At 40.5% G+C, this 21,423-nt stretch overlaps 5 protein-coding genes across 6 annotated transcripts; 3 read left to right on the top strand and 2 right to left on the bottom strand.

Moving 5' to 3' along the window:
* Positions 1 to 3,763: 3,763 nt before the first annotated feature.
* On the top strand, positions 3,764 to 5,311 carry LOC135625948 (cyclin-D4-1-like). Its single transcript, XM_065131104.1, has 6 exons — positions 3,764 to 4,075; positions 4,229 to 4,315; positions 4,436 to 4,534; positions 4,616 to 4,817; positions 4,903 to 5,024; positions 5,105 to 5,311. Exons 1-6 carry the CDS (start codon positions 3,764 to 3,766, stop codon positions 5,309 to 5,311), a joined length of 1,029 nt encoding a protein of 342 aa, XP_064987176.1.
* Positions 5,312 to 5,931: 620 nt separating this feature from the next.
* On the top strand, positions 5,932 to 11,525 carry LOC103969161 (dihydrofolate reductase-like). The gene is made up of 7 exons (XM_065129917.1): positions 5,932 to 6,182; positions 6,292 to 7,781; positions 7,875 to 7,973; positions 8,071 to 8,112; positions 8,354 to 8,483; positions 10,458 to 10,559; positions 11,030 to 11,525. The coding sequence occupies exons 2-7, from the start codon at positions 7,536 to 7,538 to the stop codon at positions 11,134 to 11,136; spliced, it is 726 nt and encodes a 241-aa protein (XP_064985989.1). The 5' UTR covers positions 5,932 to 6,182; positions 6,292 to 7,535; the 3' UTR covers positions 11,137 to 11,525.
* Positions 11,526 to 12,334: 809 nt separating this feature from the next.
* LOC103969159 (bet1-like protein At4g14600) lies at positions 12,335 to 15,340 on the top strand. 2 transcript variants are annotated; one of them, XM_009382613.3, is made up of 4 exons: positions 12,335 to 12,476; positions 12,616 to 12,739; positions 13,600 to 13,656; positions 14,963 to 15,340. In XM_009382613.3, exons 1-4 carry the CDS (start codon positions 12,436 to 12,438, stop codon positions 15,122 to 15,124), a joined length of 384 nt encoding a protein of 127 aa, XP_009380888.1. In that variant the 5' UTR covers positions 12,335 to 12,435; the 3' UTR covers positions 15,125 to 15,340. The 2 variants fall into 2 exon arrangements, with proteins under 2 accessions (XP_009380888.1, XP_009380890.1); XM_009382615.3 differs by having other exon boundaries at positions 12,340 to 12,476; positions 12,621 to 12,739.
* A 612-nt stretch (positions 15,341 to 15,952) lies between these two features.
* On the bottom strand, positions 15,953 to 17,755 carry LOC103969158 (pentatricopeptide repeat-containing protein At5g09450, mitochondrial). The gene is made up of 2 exons (XM_009382612.3): positions 17,419 to 17,755; positions 15,953 to 17,050 (listed from the first exon to the last, which is right to left on the bottom strand). Exons 1-2 carry the CDS (start codon positions 17,752 to 17,754, stop codon positions 16,166 to 16,168), a joined length of 1,221 nt encoding a protein of 406 aa, XP_009380887.2. The 5' UTR covers position 17,755; the 3' UTR covers positions 15,953 to 16,165.
* Positions 17,756 to 19,611: 1,856 nt separating this feature from the next.
* Positions 19,612 to 21,295, bottom strand: LOC103969157 (purine permease 3). Its single transcript, XM_009382611.3, has 2 exons — positions 20,434 to 21,295; positions 19,612 to 20,058 (listed from the first exon to the last, which is right to left on the bottom strand). The coding sequence occupies exons 1-2, from the start codon at positions 21,199 to 21,201 to the stop codon at positions 19,729 to 19,731; spliced, it is 1,098 nt and encodes a 365-aa protein (XP_009380886.2). The 5' UTR covers positions 21,202 to 21,295; the 3' UTR covers positions 19,612 to 19,728.
* Positions 21,296 to 21,423: the final 128 nt, after the last annotated feature.

The following is a 21,423-nucleotide window of genomic DNA, read 5'->3' as shown; positions in this document are numbered from 1 at the left end:
ATGCTTCATCTTCCATTATCATCCCCGACATCATCAGTTCTTCCGCAGTTGGATGGTGTTCTCCGTACATCATTGCTTGAATCGCTGGCTGGTTGATCGGTCGCACTCGCGCCAACTTTGAGATCGGTATGCTTTCTACCTCAACGGAAGCTTCACCATCATCCAAAACAACATGAAAACATGGGATCGGCCTCTAATCTAAACCTCATGAGTGGAAATTTGATGCTGATGGGATATCACAAGTTCACCGCGAACACTCATCTTATCCTCTAAACTTGAGTTCGTCTCACCAAATCATGAGTGCATTGGTTTCGTATTGAATGGGAGAATCCTAATAAAAATTTTCATTTGGGCCATGCCTTTCTATAATTTGCAGTATTTTTTTTATGTATGGAGCAAGAAAATCATATTATTTATTTTCATCATTGTCATTTAATTACCTTATTTGGCCTTTATTTGCTTCATTGGATTTTATTGAGTGAGAGAATCATTTTAGCTGTTTCCATTAATATATTAATGACTTTCCATAATTTCGCATTATATGATTGAAAGTATTGTCTTGTTACTAAAATCAAGCAATGGACGATCATTCATTCTTGCTTCATTGGTTTTGTTAGATTGTACCTTTTATCTTGAATCTTAGTTGATGTGTATTTGGGCTTAATTGTGTGTAATCCCTTATTTAATTTTCTTAAGTTTAAACAGGAAAAAATTTTACTAGCATAGTATAGAGGACAACTCATAAATGGCTGTTGACACGTCACCCTCGTTCTTCGATCGACATATCGAATAAGATCGAGGATGTAAATGCTGATGTGGATTTGACTCAACTTTACGAGGTTGGTAATGTAGCGCTAACTAAGAAATGACCTACTTTTATAATCGTAATTTTAACGGTACAATACATAATTTTATATCTTAAAAATGACCAAATGATGTATATAATTATTTTTGACATTTTATTGTGGTATCGATCTAATGGTCACTTATCACACTATAAAATCCTCTGATCTTAGTAAGTATATCTCTAACACAATTTTTTTTGTTTTAAGGTCTTCATCGTCTCCTCAACACCTCAAACTTAGAAATGCACGCTACAAATCTAATCCATTTAGTCAAACTTAACATAATATAATTATCAAGGGAGAAATTATAACATAATTGCCTCATCTTTAATTTTGAACTCATGTTATGAAATCAGAACAATCGACTAAACCCACAATTACAAGACGAGTCATATCTGAAAGAATTATTTGAATTCAAATTTACATCTCGAATGGCATCCCTCATTCATCTTCTAATTACATCAATTTAAATGTAATAAATAAATGATTACCTCAAACCACCCTTTCTTGCTCTATTGCCATCCACGAGAAGCTCTTCTACATGCTCTATAAATTGGTGTCTCGTGATGAACTATTGTTGCATACACTTTATGTTTTTCTATTCATATCGAAAGTTTAGTGGATAAGATCGAGTGTTGGTGAGAAAAAATACAATAAATTGGAACCTTCATAATTCGTATAAATTGGATGGGGCTCTAAACATTTGACTGTACTTCATATAAAAAATATAAATTGAACCTTCATAAGATGAGTGGTCTATAAATTGGAACCTTCTTAGCTCATGATATGTTGCTTCACAATGTGACTACGGAGAAGAAATGGTAGTGGTTGAAAGATGAGTCAGTGGTAAATGCATGGCTCCTTTTTTATCCTCATCCTTTGTCTTTGAATCTTTGCAGTGTCACTGGTTGGATTCATGTCATCTAATGGAACAGGACTGAACTCAGTTTTGAATCTATGTTGCTCGTGAAATAATTATTGAGATCCAGATCAAACAAGCTACGGAACACGACGCATGATTCAATCTGGGAGATGCAGAAGAGAGGTCATTGTTCAAACTCTAGTAGCTAAAATCTCTTTTACTTTTTACCTTGGTGGCATCAACATCTGGAAGAAGAGAAGATAAGAAAAGTGCTTCATGCTAGTGAAGGAGGAGGATACAGTTCTGTTGTCTAGTTTCAAGTGACAAAATCTGATTGCAGATTAAAGCCCTTCATTTGTTTTCTTAACATGAAAAACATAATTTGTTCTTCTTTATCCTTATTTTACTTTTGGTTGAAAGCTAGTGAACTGTTCTAATGAAATCCTCATCATACAGCCAATCAAACTATGTAGTCTCTGTTGATAAAACATGCTAAAAGAAGATTAAGAAAAAGCTTGTGTCAGTCAATTATTGTGATGTTGTACACTACTGTCAGGTTCTCGTAAGCCAACGAATGCAAAAACAGCACAAGATTGGCCAAAATGCTTCAGAATTCAATTCACCATTAGCTTCAGACACTGCACATAATGTTTCTCAAACAACCATAAATAAATAGTTCATGCTTCCTGGAACTTGGGACCATTGCTTGTCAATGGCGATCCAAGAGTCTGCAATGAAGGCGATGAGAAATCGATTGGGAGCAACTGAGATGGGAGTTGCATTGGAAGCAGAATGGACCACAAGTTAAAGCTTGATAATAGAGAGATGGACCACAGACCAAAGCTTTCGTTCATGTTAATCTCATTATTTAGTTTGATGGACCACATGTATCTTTGCATTATAAATCAGATAAAGCAACACAATCTGAAAAATATTATGGAGAAAGATACAAAAATTTGTAAGCATCTATATAGCAGCATGTTGATACACTCTGCATTTACTCTGTCAACTTCTGCAGCTGATTCATGATTTATCAGCATGATAGATATCATAGTAAAAATCTTCCAAATATTCGAAAATTGCTGTGTCATTCACAAGTTTTTACTTGTGACATTTGATGTCACATGAACTGTACAATTTGTTGATGTCTGTTTAGGTGTCAGCTCGTAGTTTGAAGAACAAAGGTGGAAGAAGCTTTCAGCAGTATAAACTCGATGTCTCCCCTCATGGATGACAGTTCGACCACAGAGAGGGAACCCGAAAATGGAACGAAGACAACTTTCCCGTAGACAAGAGGTGGACAGCACTAGGACAGGTGTGCTTGTGTTCACGTAGATTGGGTTTTCTTCTACAGTACCAAATCTCCACAGGACTGTTCGGTGGCATTGGGAGGACATGGAAAGAAGTGCGTCAAATTCCTTCGGCCGCTGCGTTCGGTGTAGCTTGCAGCTGTTCTTCTTCCTTTCCATGCGTTGATGATTCTGGAGCTATCGCCCCACTGCGCATGTCGACAGGTTGGACGCGTCTGCTCTTGTAGGATCGAGACAACAGAGCTATGCTGGTGTAGTCCTTACTACAGGAGTTCGTATCACAACAGCGAAGAGTTTTTATTGGGGGTGTGGCCACCCAAGGAGGGGAAGATCTTCGAGGTGTTACAGATTTCACCAGAGTAAAAAGCTTAGTGAGGATTGTGTGTCCAAAATGGCATGAGAGCGCGAAACACACCCAGCACTCGAGCAATTACCGGAGTAATTGGCTTTTCTTTTATCACCGAAACATCTTCTTCCTGCTTCTGCACTCGCTATCTACTGCAGCAACAAATTCTTATGACCTTTTCTATATATATTATTTGAATAAGAGAGCTTCCTTCTCACCCAATAGCCTAAAGCCAATTTCTCCTCCTTACCTCCTCTTCTCCCTCTCCAGTGTCGATCACTAACCATGAGCTAATTCTCTATCTGAAAAGGAGCCACATTTGAACGAGGACCTTCTTCCCAAAAGAAAGCTTGCTTCTTTACTGCCACCTTTATCTCATGTATTGATGTCTCAAGAAGCAATGGCTCCAAATGATGACTGCGCGTCCTCTACCCTCCTCTGCGTGGAGGACAGCAGTTGCATTCTTGGCTTTGATAATGAGGACGATGCTGATGATCAGGAAGAGCATGATCTCAATCGGTTTTATGTACGAAAAAGATGCGAACTTTATGGGGATCTCCGCATGGGTTTTCCGTCACAAGCGGATGAGTGCTTGGTCTCTTTGGTCAGGAGAGAGACCGAGCATATGCCGAGGGACGACTATGCCGAGAGGTTGCGGTCTGGAGCATTGGACTTGTCCATTAGGAGAGACGCCATTGGTTGGATTTTGAAGGTGGCTTCTTGTTTCCTTATGGTCTTTTGAATCTTCCCTTCTTTTTAGAGTCTCTTATGCTGACGCCATTGATTTTGAAGGTGACTTGTTCTTGCAATTGGACTATCTCCTCTTCTTCATTGTGATTGATCGCATTTGTGATGCATTGGACAGGTTCATGCCCACTATAAGTTTGGACCATTGAGTGCATATCTATCTGTAAATTACTTGGATCGATTCTTCTCCAACTATGAGCTTCCTGTAAGAAAATTCACGTTACCTGTAATCCAATCTTCCTCGGATGTATTGTAAGGTCATCTTCTGTTGTTAGATGAAATCATCTAATGTGTTTGCTTCCATCTGCTCTGTCTTTGATTATAGAAAGGCAAGGCTTGGATGACACAACTACTATCTGTGGCCTGCTTATCATTGGCTGCTAAAATGGAGGAAACTGAAGTCCCTTTGTCAATGGATTTGCAGGTGAAGAACACTTGCAGTAAAAGAATTCTCCTATATATTTCCTCAAATCTATCATGAACTTCCCTGTATTTTCTTCAACAGGAGAGGGAGACAAGGTATGACTTCGAGGCAAAGACTATCCAGAGAATGGAGCTTCTGGTTCTGAGCACCCTTAAATGGAGGATGCAAACTGTGACTCCTTTCTCTTACGTTGAGTTCTTCCTTCACAGATTCAGTGGTGGCAACGCGCCGACTAAAGTCGAGATCTTTCGATCAGTAGAACTCATTTTGAGCACAATTACAGGTAAAATTCTTAATCCAAGTATCCATCTGCTCTGACAGAAGGTCGGATCAAAGTTGTATGGCTAAGCTGAATCTTTCTGATACAGGCACAGAGTTCTTAGCATTCAGACCATCCGAAATCGCTGCAGCCATTACACTGAAGGTTCTGGGAGAAACACAAGACGTGGGTATCGACAAAGCAGTTTCATGTTGTATCCAAGTAGCAAAGGTATAATATGCATGCTTCTAATGTTACTTTCATGTAGATAATGGCTATTTTGATTTGGCCAACTATCTGGTTTGCTGCAGGAGAAGGTGTTGAGATGTTACGAGGTGATCAAGGACATGGAATCGATGAGAGATAGGCCACCCAGAAATGCTCGCATTTCACTTTCCTCGGTGCCACAAAGCCCAATTGGTGTGCTGGATGCTGCATGCTTGAGCTATAAGAGTGATGATTTTAGACATGCAACATGTAATCATAGTTCTTCTGCTAGTAAGAGGAGGAAAATATAAAGGAAGCTTGTTCGTCCCTTCCTCATCTGCTTGTGAGATTTTGGTGCTTGCAAACTAGTATTTGTCTCTAATGCGGGAGCTTTAACGTGGCCATGAGTATGGACAAAAACCCCGTAGATCACATATTACAGGCGGCGGGACCCGCCCCAGATGGAAATCCCGCCGTCCAAAATTCGGAACGCGGATCTCAAACTAGACTGCGCCCGATGCGACGTCCATCAAGCTTTGCGGTGCGTGCAACAGTTCGATTGGTGTTTGGATCCTTCGTTGCAATCCACCTCTTACCGTGCCGATGCTTCACTTCAGTGGTATTGGCGTGCATTGCATTAGTACGACGCACAAGGACAGGATTTTGACGTGGTACGTGATCCCCGTTGACCGAGACCACAAGCGACATGGAACCCATCCATCACGCGGTCGATTCAAGTAGGGGTTTCTTCCTGGGAAAGATCAGCTTCCCGGTCTTACGTTCACTCCATTGTAGTGGCTTGTACGTTAGCGAAACAGCAACCCTTCTCATACGAAAGACCCAGGTTCATTCCTTCCGTCATCGAGTCCATAGTTCCCAAGCTTCTCGTTCTTCACCCTTTCTATCATTCCTTTCCACACGCTTGCCGCAACACTATAAGAAGCTCAAGAAGACTGTTCGATCTCCCGGTATTACTCCCGCGCCTTGTTATTGTTGTGTTTGCCTTCTCATTCCAAGCAACAACAAGAGAAGAGAGAAGATATCACAGCAAGGTACGATGAAAGGAAAAGAAGGTCCATCTTCTTCGCCACTTGCGGCAGTTGCCTGCTGCATGTGCGGCGATCCCGGGATATCTGATGAGCTTTTTCGGTGCAAAATCTGCCATTTTAGACTTCAGCACAAGTAAGAACCAACGCGTCATCTTTTGATCATTGATATCGGCCATATCTTTCTAAGACCGATAATCTTCGTATGATATGCACATTCATCCCGTACGTTGTCCTCCTTTCAGATACTGCAGCAATCTCTACCCAAAAATCAAGCATTACAGCTCTTGCAATTGGTGCTTAAGAGAGGGAGGAGGGAACTCTGCTGTTCAAGAATCCACCATGGATCAAAGCCATTCTCTCTCGTCCTCCTCTGATCTTGCAGCTGGTGCAGGTTTCGGAGTTAAGGTCCATCGAGATGTCTCTGCAACACATCTCAAGACTCTCAACAAGACTGTCAAGAAACGCCGAACGACTGCGAGGCTGTCACCGCCGGCTGTGATTGAGAAATCGCAATCAGACTTGCCCTCGTTGAGTTCCAGCAGACCGAAGCAAGCCTTTAGAAGTAAGGTTAGGAAGTTTAAGCTTTTGGAAGAGGTATGCAGCTAAACATATACAGCTACTCATGTACATGTGCACTACCTGGAAGCTCCATACCATCCTGGTTTTCTTCCGGTTGAGAGACATAGAAAGAGGATTGTAAAACACAAGTTCTGCGAGTCACTGATGACCTATACATAAATATTATGGCAATGGTAACACTACTGTTGTAATGAGGCTTTGCTGAGGAAGAACTACTCTCTTTACTGAACTCTAATATTTAGGGAGTCTAATTTAGATTGGAAACATACATGTGTGTTGAGGTCGTTGAGGATTGACCACTCCAGGTGTCGAATGGGCCAACATTTGAAATGGCCAATGTGGAAACAATGCAGGTCATGTTACAGTGGGCTTCATGGAGCGACATACATTGGAAACCCAATTCCAGAGATGGTCCGGCCATTTGAGGATGGCCGCCTGTCGAAGGTTTATTGTTTTCCCTCCTCAACTACCTACCTCGCGGTTCGATGTCTGGAAGGTGTGGGTCCCGCTAGAAACCCCAGTGATAGGCGTCGGAAACAAGGTTGGTGGCTGCGACGCCCGAACGGAACGGTCGTTCTGCTTCACCATCGTGGAGCGCCCGGCACCTCCAGGTGCGTGATTTAGACGATGTTTCGCGGAATAACCAGCTCTTAAGCTGTACCCACCGCTTTACCGATGCCTTGCCCGGCTCGGTTTTGTTCTTTGAACCGACAACCAGGAGATCTCATTGGACGTTCATTGTGTTAACAATACTCCGCGGAGCATTCGAACTCCGACACCATATAAAACTAACCCTCACTTCTCCTCTTCCGACTCGGAACGAAAGGCAGAGTTCTCCCGCTTTAACGGAGCGAGAAACGGGAAGGGCAGCAAGGGAATATTCCGTTGTGTTGTTGTCAGGTCTGCGATGGGGAGCCTAGCGGAAGCGGACGAGGGCATCAACCATCCCCGGAGGCGACCGAGGTTCCTATGCCTCCACGGCTTCCGCACCAGCGGGGCGATCATGCGGACGCAGGTGGTGGGGAAGTGGCCGGAAGAGGTCACCGCTCGTTTGGACCTTGTCTTCCCAGACGCGCCCTTCCCCGCCGAGGGCAAGTCTGACGTCGAAGGCATCTTCTCTCCTCCCTACTACGAGTGGTTCCAGTTCGATAAGGTTCTTGATCTCCCCTTTCCCAATCCCCAATCGATTTCCTTCTTTCCCATCATGTCCTCAAACTGCTTAAAAATTGTTGAGGAGGAATAATAGGATTTCATGGAGTACACGAACTTAGATGAATGCTTCGCGTACATCGAGGACCTCATGATCCAACACGGACCGTTCGATGGCCTGATGGGCTTCTCCCAAGTAAAATATTCCGTTCTAATCTGATATTCTTTTTAGCGAAAGGAAAATTAATTTTCTTGTCGAAATTTTTTAATCGAAGTGGGTATGTGATGCTTAGGGTGCGATTCTCTCGGCGGCACTTGTAGGTCTTCAATCTAAGGTAAGTTTTGCATAAGATCAATACTTTTTTCTCCTTCCCGTTCCCGTCTTACCCGTCTCGTGATTGAAAGCAACAAGGGGCCCCTGTGGTCAGGCCACATATAATTAAGGGTTTCTTGTTTGCTAAAATATAGTAAAAGAAATTAAAAGTGTGGTGATTAAAAGAAACCAGAAATGTTCTCGTGATTAATATAGTCGATGGTTTTTTTTTATTTTTTTAATTTCAGCGATTTCTTTTCTAGGGTATCGCGTTGACGAGGGTGCCGAAGGTGAAGTATCTGATAATAATTGGAGGGGCGAAGTTCCAGTCACAGCCGGTGGCCGAGAGGGCTTACGCGGCTGCTATCGATTGCACATCGCTCCACTTCTTAGGTATAATGCCACCTTAAGCAACTCTTTCCGGGTATCTCTATTTTGAGTTCCTCGGTATGAACTAGCTGTAGATACATACAGACACAGACACAGACATAGATACACACACAAAAATTATTTTAATATCTAAAAAAAATTTCATAGTTCAGATCTCAATTAAATAATCTTCGTGGTTCTAGAGATCTTCTTAAGAAATGGACAGAGAATCTTTGACGGCTAATTACATCACTTGTGACGTGGGTGAGTTGAAAAAATTACAGAAAAAGGATTGGGGAAACCACACATTTATATCATTTACTAATCTATTTGGTTTACTGCCTTCCCTATGGATGACCCACCAGTCACTTCAAATAGACATTTCTTAGAACTCACAAAATTTGGAACGCACTTTTACATTCGTAAATCAAATTTTAGAATAGAAAAACAAAGTAGCTTTGTGGTTATACTGTGGAGACATGGGAAATGACAGTATATATACTCCACTATTGAGTGACAATATTGTGATTGGCCCATGAAATAAGTTCATTCCCCGATCGCCTCTTCTTTTGTCAATAACAACATATAAAATCCTGTTGGATATGTTTAAGGGTCATCTCTTGATCCTTTATGATGACTCCCCTTATTTGGATTTTCATGACTTGCTGTACTTTTATTTTCAATAATATAAATGGAAATATAAGGTTCCCCATCCACGATGGATCTAGGGAAAGACAATTTATAACTTGCAAACAAAGAAGCTACTCTCATGACTCAAAAACTCTCGTGTCTTTTCCAACAGTCTCTGTTTACTACAATTAGTTTGGACCACAGGTATTATGTGTAGCTAAAAGTGGCCGGTTACATGGCTAATATGTTCTCTGATGGTAATGGACAAGTAAAACTTCCCTACTTTTTTCTTTATAGCAACACGATCTGTAGTATCAATTTAGAAGATAAAAACAATAAATGAACAATAAAAACTTTTGTTCATTAGCCAAATGCATCGTAATAGTACTCCTGTATTTTTTTTCGTGATAACCAAGAACTGAAGTGCTTAATAAATATATGAGCAAGCATTACTGGTTAAAGATACTTCTTTTTTCTGTGTAATTCACTCAGCTGACTTACACTCTCCTGAGAAGCAAATTGATTAGAGACCGTTTTGTTTAGATTTCTTTATTTATGAAAAGAGGAACATCTTCTTTGTTACTGTCAACTTATGATTTCATATGTTGCTAAAGCATTACAGCTTTATAAGTGGTATATAATTTTGAATGCGGAACTGTGTGAAGGCAATTAGCGTAATACTTCTTTTTTTTTGTTGCCATACTCATTTAAGGCCTATTTTCATCTACTTATTATATAGAAGATGGACATATGTGTTTGATCAACGCAAATAACCATTAGTCCCACTAATTGTATCATGCTACTTTTTCTTCTTTTCTTTATGACGAGAACTAAACTACTACATCAGATATTTAACATGGTCTGGCCTCATGGGATGGAATGTATAGGCATAAGCATAGATATTTTAATGCTTGATATTCATAAGAAAATTTCATCTAAGAATGTGATATTTTTTGGTCGAAACCATTTTCCATGACAAATGACTAAAAAGTTTGGAGCTTGTATAAATTTGTCTTGTCAGGGTTCACACAACTGATGGGAGATCATTTGTACATCCACGGAGATCAGAAAATGTTATAATAGATATATTCCACCGAAACCTAGTATCATGCACAAGCATAATTGGTGTTTTCTGAGTCGCTGGTTTCTTGATTTCTGGGTGTGTGTGAGCATTGCTTGAGAATATGCCTAAAGGAGAGTCTAAGTACTAGTAGCATGATTAAGTGTAGCTCTTTTCATTGAAGAAATGGCAAACTTATTTTGTGTTAATGTAATATCTCAGTTACAATGTTCTTTCTTGAAAAATGAACTTCAATGACCAAAATGTACAGAGAATGCTGACCTGGAACCTCGTTTGTGGCTTTGCAGGTGACATGGACTTTTTGAAAAAGCATGGTGAAGTACTATTGGAGTCTTTTGTAAAGCCATATGTCATCCGGCATCCCAGGGGTCATACTGTCCCCAGGCTTGGTGAGTTTTTTTCTACTTGTTGTGCCTGCATTTTTCTGTTTTAAGCAAGTTGACATCAGTTTTACATTGTTTTATTTTGACTTGATGGCATTACTTAAATGCATCAACATGAGAAGCTTGAGTGTAGCCCAGTCTTATGATTCATAAACTGCATGTCTCTAGCATCCTGATATGCTCTTCTGGATCAGAAAACATCTAAATAGCTTCTAACTCAGGAATCAATTTGTTGATGTGTCTTTCCTTGATTAGATGAAATGAGATTGAAAATTTTCCGTGGAGCGGAAATGATAAATTTTCATGTTACAATCTTTTTATTTATAGGAATGCAGCTGATACTTTTAATCTAGTTTAATCAAAGTTAGGTCTTATATATGCTTCAAGAAAAAAGCTTATCAATTCTGATTTAAATTTTCTGAGCTTTCCATCAAACACAAATATATTTGACAGGTTGGTTCTTTTGGTTTTTGCAGATGATAAAAGTCTGGAGACAATGCATGATTTTCTTCAGAAGATTGAAAATGATTTGCCCTCTGATGAAACATCAAATGACAAACATGACGAAGTTTATATGAGTTAAGACCCTCATATCTTGTTTTCTCCGCAATTCTTGGTATTCTGAATCAAGCATCTGTCTAGTTGTATTCAGAGAACAGGTGATATGCATCAGCAAGTTTGAATTTTAGCGGAAACATTTTCTTCTCTCCTTACTAGGAGTTTCTCATTTACAACTCTGTATGTACGACGGTGACAAGCAGAAGTTTAATCAGCTGTGAAACACCTGTCTGAATAGGGTGATAGCAAAAGGTTCCTTTTTGCTGTAGACAAGATCATATAATGGTGAAGTCCAATAATCTGATACTTTCTACTCAATAAATTTCATTGTAGACATGTACTGGGCCATTTGAAATGGCAAGTAACTTTTTTTATGTCAAGTTATTGAAGTCAAGCGAATGTCCATAGATTGAACTCTCTTGGACTTAGATATAACATGTCATGGTTCTCGATCTCAGACTCTTACCAAGACCGGCGTTCAGAAACTTTGGTCGGTCAATCCTAAGTTTCTATCAAGACATTAATATATTATGAATTGAATTGTTTGCTTGGTCAGAAATCTAAGAATGCACATGGTTCACTCCCCCTGGAATAAACAAATTTGCTATTAAGGGTCATATCTAAAAGATAATTCTTGAAATGATATATATGCAAGATATTTATGTGACGGCTGTATCAGCACAACTCCTCACATTTGTCACTGATCAAATCATTTACTTTCAAATATATAAGCATATAGTTTAAAATAATGGCAACATTGGATATGTCCTTTGGTAGTAGTATATTTGACCATGAGAGAATTTATTACTTTTATTGATATTAAAATCTTTTTAAAGTTATCACGATAATATAACTATGGTAAAAATAATTAGTATTTTTTAACATTCTTTAAACTCAAACTAACAATTGTTAACCACAATTAGTAGTGGTTAGTTAATCTGAGTTTATCTTTTATTTTTGAATGAATGTTAATAAGGCATTCATTATACATATGAAGGAGTTTAATATTTGGACAGAAGTATATGCTTTTGCCGGAATTAGTTGGTGCAAATATGAAACCAACCAACTTCGAAAGGATACATTTCTAAAACTCCGTAAAAGTTTTAACCATTATTTAGTTAGGGCCCATTGGTTGTACGTCAGACCATCCCACTTAATTGGTCAACCGGACCGATTAAACCAGCTCGTTATCTGGCTCTTAGACCGTAACAAATCGAACCGCACGGTCCGTTTGTCTCGTTCCATAAATTTCCGACTCGCTTTTGGGTCCGCGTTTGCTGTCGTTCCTCCCGTAGAGGCATCCAGGGGCTTCTCTCCGATTCCCATGGCCAATCCCCTCTATGGCGCCGGCCCCAATCGATCGAGGTAGTCCAATGACGTAATTCTTGTCTTTCTGATTCCCTTCGTGGCTTTTGCCCCCATAAGATCGTTTCTTTTTGTCCTCGTCGTTGTTAATTTTGGTTTTTTTTCAAGAAAATTTTGGTTCTTGGTGTTTTTATCTCAGAGAAGGCCTTATTTCGAGGCCTGCGGCATCCTCGGACGAGATCCAGTTGCGTATCGACCCGATGCATGCGGATTTGGACGAGGAGATCGATGGGCTTCATCGGAAGATCCGGCAATTGAAAGGCGTAATTCTTTTGGCTCTCCTGGCTTTCTTTGAGTATATGTGTAATTAAATTGCTGTTTTATACTTGTGATTCATCTTTGTTTTAGAACTTCCGCAGAGAAAAAAAATATCGTGAAAATATAGGTTAGGGTTTCCTTGGTTAGGTTAAGCAAAGAAAAGACACAGCTCCTTGTATTTCTCGATATCTAAGAGAGACAATTTGCTTTCGTGATTTAGCCCTTGAACAACTGAATACTGAGAGAATTTAGAATTAGCAGAACTTTCATTATAATCTTGATGCATTAAACAATATTTTATTTTTTTGTGGTAAGCTTATCTGGCATGCGCTGACTGGTCGTCTAATCATTTTTGGTGCAACTACAAATATGTTTCTTATTCGGGAGCTTTTTTTTTTTTACTACTGTTGTTTTGTTTTTCTTTATGAACATTCCCTCATAAATTTTGGTAAAGCATTTGGTGAGGAGATGCCTCTATATGTCTTAAAGAGGCTCCCAGCGTCTTGTATGGTAGGTTGATGGTGATCTTGATGGCTTTGAAGACACCAACAGGTTGCATGTCAGAATAATCTGTTGTCTTTTTGATTGAATAACAAGAAAGCAAAAAAATAATCTGTTGTCAACTTAAAATGCATGAATACCTTCAGGAGTTTGTCCTGTTGTAAAATAAGTTGCTAATAGTTTTTGTGTAATTTCTAGGGAAAAATGTTTCCTCATTCTAGGGCATGAAAGCTTCAAGTGATCAGATTTATTAGGGGAAATCATCATGTTGTTCCACTAGTTAGTTGTATTACTTCCAATGAAATATGGGGGATTCCGTTTCTTGTTGTGTGACTGGGGTATCTCTTTCTATTCCATGCTACAGGTAGCTCAGGAGATAGAGACAGAAGCAAAGTTTCAGAATGACTTCATAACCCAATTGGTAATGTTTTCCATCATTTCACAGCTTTGATTCCTTTTGGTGGAAATGGTTATAAACCGAAGACCTGAACCTGTTGCTTATTTTTTAAGTTGCCTTTGTTTGTGATGGTTAATAGCTGAATGTTGTGCACTAGTTTACCTTATACAGCATTCTTCTGGACTTGTAGGTTTTCTTGGACTTATCAGAATTTTGTAACAAAGCAATATGACAAGGCATGTGACTAAGTGGCTAGCGGAAATAGTTAAAAGTTGATTGCCTTGTATTTATTTTAAAGTTACTTGACTGAGCTAGTTTACCTGTACGAATTGTTAATATGTTTGAGATGCGCCTTTCCATGTTGGTACATATTGAAAAATCTAATATCCATGAATTCATTGCATCATAGGTTATCTTCAAGGTTATTTTATTAGAGTTATTTGATATATTATCTAAAATTTCTCATGCTTCTACTGGGAAATATCAATCCTTGCCTTTACGTATCTTCTGCAAGAACACCTGTTTTGCGTAGAAAATTGTTGAGGATTTGGATTGTTTCTGTATTACTTTATCATAATTCTGAATCCATGTATTTGTATTATACCTTTGAGCCATTACCATGCAGCAGCAGTTTGTACCTCTTTATTGCTTGTAATTAATATTGATGAACACAGATAACCTGTTTTCCGTGATTAATATCAGGTAAGTGAGACCTCAACCTTTGTTGAGTTCTTTATTAACCTCGTATCAAAATAACTTTTGCTTTCTAATCTCTTGTTGAATGCAAAATTCAGATAATATATGCTATATCTTCTACACATTCTATCCATTTTATTGTATCTAAATTATCATTTTTTCCTATGAGATCTTCAAATGCAACTTTTATTGGAATTCAGGGAAAAGCATGTTCTAATAAATATTGTCTGAGGTTCCTGAACTTAGAGAGACAAAAATATATCTTTTCCCAGCAGGGGATACCTTGTCTCAAGAATAGTACAGGACTCTGGGCCAGTCCCCAATTTATAGGATCCAACTAGCATAAATTGTTTATTTTTTATATGAAGATTGCAGGAGGTACTAGCTGCATGTATTTTTTTCACTTACCTGGACATGTTCTGTTATTTGTCATTTCCCGAGTACTTAATGGAAGTTTCTTGATGCATTAGCATCACATGTTCCTGGGGCTCATGATGCCATACGTGCATTATCATCATTCATATTTATTTTGTAATCATGCTACACTGAATGTTCATTCTTGTGTTTTTGCATCTTTATGGTTTTGACTATATAAATCTGCGTGCTTTCTGATGGAGCTCTGGTTGTCCGACAGCAAATGACCCTTATTAAAGCACAGGCTGGGGTGAAGAACAATATGAGAAGGATGAACAAGAGCATCATACAGAAGGGTTCGAACCATCTTGTCCATGTGATACTGTTCACGCTTTTCTGTTTCTTTGTTGTATATTTCTGGTCTAAGATCTCCAGAAGATGAAGAAAGGGATCACGGAAGAGTTTGCTTCTGGACTAATCTGGTTTATCTCTTCTTCTTCATCGAAGTGCTATCCTCCTCGCTGACTTGGGTGCTGGATTCCGTACTTCGAGCCTTAAGACATTGTAATATTACTGTAAAGACGAGGGCAGCTTAGTTCTCAAATGACATATGTAGAACATATCTGATTGTTTATAATATAGAATTAATTGTGCTAAATGAAGAGAAAATGTTATTTGCATGTCCAACATTGAAATGTACCTTTTCCAATTAAACATTCTGAGCTACAATAAATGTTGTTTCTGAGAAAGGAAATCATCATCGACTGTGCTGACATTGATTTAGCACCGCCGTGCTCGTGCTCTTCTTCAAAGTACCCCGCAATGGACATCAAGATCGCAGACAGAGGCCTCCGTTTACAAACATCCGTCACCAATCCCCCATCAAAATCTCGTGTTTTGTTTGTAGTTTGGATAGGCACCCTTTGCCAAAATACGAAGATGCAATAACTCAGCTTTACTTATCCATCCAGTCACCTTAAAAGCTCGTAGAGGAACATTGGAAATCCTTCGTGATTTCTGCACTCTGCTTCCCACGTCCTAAAGGTATACTCAGCTTCTCTAGTGTTCACCAACTGTCGCCAAACATAATACCACTTTAGGTAGACGTGACACTCACATTCTGATGGTTCAAAGTATCTGCTGCATATCAGAATACTAGAGAAAATGTTTGCACACTTATAGTACATTCATCGAGATACAGACAATATGCTAGGGGAAGTCCATGTGAATAAACAAGCAAACAAATTATGCTTATTAATCTTACTATATATCCAGTAATGACGGTAGAGAAGCAAATTTCACTGAAAACAAGGTCACTTGGTAAAGTTATATTACATTTGACCTCTTATTATTCCTTAAGGCACAAAAACAACAATGGAAGTGTAAACTTGTGTAGTTCCCTCTTCCAGTTTCCCAGACAAACACAGTTCTGACAAAACCATATTGGTCTAGTTTACTGAACATTCGGTTAACACAAAAGCAACTAGTAAGTCACACAATCTTTCTGGAGAATTAGCTCACGGAACTTCTCTGCTGCGTCGGCCAAGCCAGCCTTTTTTAGTGCCTCAAATAGCCTATTGCAATCAGAGATATCAAATTCTTCAGCCTTAGATTTCCTCCACTCGTCGATAACTTCTCCAGCTTCCTTCAACCGTTCAAGCATGAGATAGGAAGAAATAATGCATATATAATTTCTGCTAGTCATTTTCTGTGAGGTCATCCTCATGGATTTCCATATTTCATTTAGCATTTGACTGTTACCCAGACCAGCATGTAAGATGATAAGGAAATCATAAGTTATCCACTGTTGCTGGCTAATCTTTTTGTCGGTTTCAGCAAGAGAAAAATCTGAATCGACGAGTCGACCAGCAGTGAGATAGATATCGGCCAGTCTCATGTATGTAATCCAATGTTTGTCAGAGTTTGGTTCCTGGGCCATCTCATCAAGAATATTTCTTACAGCATTAATGTCCAGAATTGCAGCATAAGAACTTATCCAGAGGTTATATGTGAACAGATCAGGTGTGACTCTTCGCCTCTTTAGTTCTTCAACAATCGGGGGAACCTTATCGAGCTGCCCAACTGAGATATACAAAGTCATCATTTCATTATATACCAATGCACTTGAAGAGAGACTTAATTCCTTGATCCTTTCGAATAGCTTCTCGGCCTTCTCTGTCAATTTTGCTGCAGCATATGAATGGAGGAGGGCAGTGTCTGCTTCGCATGATTTTGCACTCGAGGGCAGCCGTTCAAAAAAATCTTCAGCAGCATTGACACCAAAAACTTTGGTGATCAATTCTATGCGCATTGCATAGTCGTGATCTGATAACTCAGATTCTCGATGTGTTTTCATCCACTCTGATATCTGCAAGTGCAATAACAGATACGAGAAGAATGAGGAAACATAGTACATATGCATATGCATCATGAAGCTCAATTGTAATATCGTATTGACAGGAAGGTCATGAATCAATCAAGTTCTCAGATCGATAGGAACGGAGGTGCTATTAGGACTGCTCCCATTCAGTTTAATCTTAGAATAGATTAAACAAGAATACATCCACAAAATTCTGTCAGACAAGACTTCTTGGATTTTAGGTTATTTCCTTAAAAGTATGTCTTCTGTGATCTTAAAAGTCCCAACTTTTCTTTTCCCAGACGCCACATCCTTATTCAATCAGCAAAAGATAAAGAGAACTAATAGAAACAGGAGAAAGTGGACAAGGAATGTACCTCGAGGGCGTGCTTGTAGCGCTGCGATCGCCTCAGGTCCTTGGCTATCTGGCGGAGGTCCGACGCCGACACCGCGCGGCCCTCCCCGACCCATCTGTCTAGGGCGGCAGTCGCGCTCCGCTTAGGTAATCGGAGCCGAAAGACGCGGCTCCGGAGATCGTCCTCGGGGTCGGCGGGTTCCTCTTCGACGGAGAAGCCATCGCTTTTCGGCAGTGCCGAAGAGAAGGACCTAGGGCTTTCAAGAAATGCGATCGGTGAGGCCCGGAGATGGGAGATTCTTAGGCTTCTCGGGCGCGATCCCCGAACTAGGGCTGCGAAGAGGCAGCCGGTCGCCATGTTCGAGCTTCGCAGACCGGACCTAACTCGGGATGTTTTGTAGGCCCGGTTTGGATCCGGTCCAGCTCGGTTTCTGGTCCGGTCGGACCACTTTCCACGCGCGCATCGTGCGGAAGTTGTATATAATTTTTAGTAAGCTAAATTTAAATTTTGATTAATGCTCAGGTTTCGATTCATCTCATATCATCTTCATTCGACCAACATGTTAACTCCATTTAATCGATATTTCATTCAATCTCTTTGATCGAAATATCAAGTGAGTGAGGTATATGATCTATAACATCGACAACATGATACCGACGAGGGGGTCAGTGCTATTCCAATCATGTATCACTGATGAGAAAGCTAGCAAGAAATCTAATAAGAAGAAGGAAGGAAGGAATGGAGAGATTTGAGGCTTCGTGTGCATTTCCACTAAGAGCGAATCGTGGGAATGCGTAGTGGGCACCGATTGTATAGAAGATGGTCAAATCAACATAAGTAGGAAAGCCAATACGATGTGATGATGTATTTAAATCTTTGTTAATATGTAGCCAATAAATATTAGCGTTTCGAATTAATTATAATCTTCTTCGTGTTGGAGAATCATAGACTTCCAATCGTTACATGGCAATTGGTAATTGGTTTCAATCATTGCTTATCATGTTAATTTAAGATGGGCCATGCAGTGATCATCGATACGAATTGGTGGTGAAATGTCAACCGGGGGCAAGTGGTCTGTTGAAATATGGGCAATTGAAAAGGCCTCTTTGCAATTAATTAAGAAGATTGATACTCTTTTTTACATTATTTATTATTATTAATTTTTCTGAAATGGTTATCCTTTTGAGTTTTTTTTCTTCTAAAATATACCTTAAATTTTTACCTTTTTCATTTGATGCTCTTTATTTTTTGTAATGCTTATAATACCTCTCGTTACTGCTTAATCGTTTTCATCGTGTTGTCATCGTCAGTATCAACTCTCCCTATGATAAGAGCGAAAATCAATCATGATAATAATGATATATAAAAGGAGGTTTACATGATAATAGTAACAAACGATAATGTGCTCGAAAATCTGAGGAGACCTCACGACATAGAGCAATATTGCAAATATGATAAGAAATTGGAGACACTAAATGAAAAAAAATAATAATAATAACAACAACATAATGTCGGCTTTTCACGTCAAACAAAAAACAGTGGTCAACAATTGATATGTTTCCACGCACATGGCAAGAATATAGGTAACAACGTCGCCTAATGTACATGTCTTTTAGTTGCTATGATCCAGTAATTGAGAGTGACTTCCTCGTTGGTTACTATGGCAGGGGAGAGAGTGCATCCACTCCTCAATCAGCGGTGGAAAATATGAAAAAAATCAAAATACTCGATCTCGCTATCTTTCTTCTAATGAGTTTAAGATCTCGCTATCTCAATAGCAAATTCAGCTCCATTTCTCAATTACTTTTGTCCTTATATTTGCTGAATCAATAGAGTGTTCGACAGTACGAAGAAAACTAATTAAACAGCATCATGCAAGTAGTGTTTTGGCCAATTTGAAGAATCTAATGGCCGGCAAAATGGATCAGCATAATCTCATGCTTTTGGCAGCATTCAAACGCATATGTTTTCTAAAGATTCAAGTTTGCTTTGCGCCTAAACAAAGCACTAGGAATTATTCTAGTTATGATGATGATGACGACGCCTGAGGACATTACAGAAGCATCATCAGCTTCGCATGTTGGAAGGAAAGCAAGACAGAATGATTCAGGTGACTGTGAGATGCTGCTTAATTGCATGCTCAAGTAGCCTGTTTGCTGCTGATTCCTTTGCAAGTGTTCCCCAAACGAGGTGATTCCCATGCAATTGCTAATATGATTCCAAAGGCACATGCTTATCCTCTATCCAAATTCATATCGACATCATCATCAATCTTTGATCAATATGTAGCAAGCCATTAATATTTCCCTTCTATCACACAAGTACAGCAGTTCAAGCAACCTGATTACTGGGAGCTGCTTTGTCTTTCTTATCCTTTTCTTGCCTGTACTCTCCGTAGGAGTAGGAGGCCAATCCCCAGAGTGAGAGGACGAGAGCGACGCCCTTCTCGCTGCTGAAGTTTTCCTTGAAGAAAACGACACCCAACACCTCGGTCACCGGGATGAACAAGGCGATGAGGATGCCGGCGAGCAGCGTGTTGACGCAGAAGATGATGCCCACTGTGCCCAGGAAGAAGAATTGCCAGAAGACGGCGTTCCAAACAAGTACCACGTAGTATCTAAACTCCCCCAGCTCGAAGTGCCTTGCCTCACGTGGAATCGCCTGCAACATGATCGACTCAATGAGATGGTGATATCACAACAGCAAGATTGCCTGTACTTTCTAATATGAAAAGCAATGAAATGGATCTAAATAGGTCAATCGATGATGAGTAATGAATATAGTGACGAATAAATTATGCTTTATGAGTAATCAAGAGCTTAGTGGTAGGAGACAATGGTTGATGGAGTTTTCCACCGTGACAAAGTGCAGAGTGATCCGATGAGTAGAGTAAACAGGGGAGAATTTGCAGAGTGATGGCTTTCGTCATCAGCTTCTCCCTAATCATATCGTCTCGCAGAATCAAACATGCGACAAGACTCGGTCGGAGGAATCGACTCGGCGGTCGTGAAACCCAAGGCAGAGAAACAAGGTCACCTGGAAGTCCTTGTTCACCAGCATCCCCACGGTGCAGAAAGCGGTCGCGAAGAACCCCATCACCAACTGCATCTCCATCACCAGGGTGTAGGTGATCGCCTGCTTCGATTTGGAGTACATCAGCTCCACCAGCGGCAGGATCAGCCCATACAGAGCTGCTGCCCCCAGCGTCAGGATGAACCCCAAGTGGTACTCGCCCCTCGTCACGTTGTCGGGCCGGTCGGAGCTCACGTGGAGTCCTAGGACCACTGCCCCGACCGTCAGCAACGCCACCGAGTTGATCGAGTACGGGGTGAACTTCTGCTTCACTATGAGGAAGGCGAAGAAGGCCGTGAAGGCCAGCTGGGTGGATACGAGGAGAGACGAGGTGGAGACGGGGAGGAAAGACAGCCCGTAGGCGTAGAGGAAGTCGTCGAAGCCGGTGATGAGGCCGATGAAGGCGCAAGCGAGGAAGAGTCGCGGGGTGATGAAGAAGAGCTTGGTGGGGTGGTAGTGGCCGGGGCGGAGTTGGCAGCGGCGGCGACGGTGGAGGTAGGTGATGAGGAGGGGGACGAAGATGAAGGGCCATCCAGCGGTCTCGAGCCAGCTCGAGAGCCACTGACGCTTTCCGCCGCTACGGAAGTAGAGGCGGAGGAGGAGCGGGCTGCCGGTGTTTCCGAGCGCCATGAGGACGCAGTTGAGGACGATGAGGGCCCTCCTCAGGCCTTTGCTCATCTGGGGAGCGGCATCCTGGTTCTGGTGATTGGAGTTTTGGCCTTCCACCTCCATGGCGTTTGCTATGGGAACTGAGAGAAGCTCCAGCTAGTGCTAAGATTTATATATATATAGAAGAGAGACTTCAATATCACCTCCACTAGTGGCCGTATCAAAGAACTCAGACACGAACAACACCACCAAAGAGAGTTTTATGCTGCTAAATTGTGATATTTACATGACACGGCACAGATTTACTGAAGCATGCAAGTCCATGACAAGCCCAAGATGGAAGAG

The sequence above is a fragment of the Musa acuminata genome, chromosome BXJ2-10 (genome assembly GCF_036884655.1).
Source record: "Musa acuminata AAA Group cultivar baxijiao chromosome BXJ2-10, Cavendish_Baxijiao_AAA, whole genome shotgun sequence".
NCBI lineage: Eukaryota > Viridiplantae > Streptophyta > Magnoliopsida > Zingiberales > Musaceae > Musa > Musa acuminata.
The sequence above is the reverse complement of the archived record's forward strand: the minus strand, read 5'-3'. Positions and strand labels throughout refer to the sequence as shown.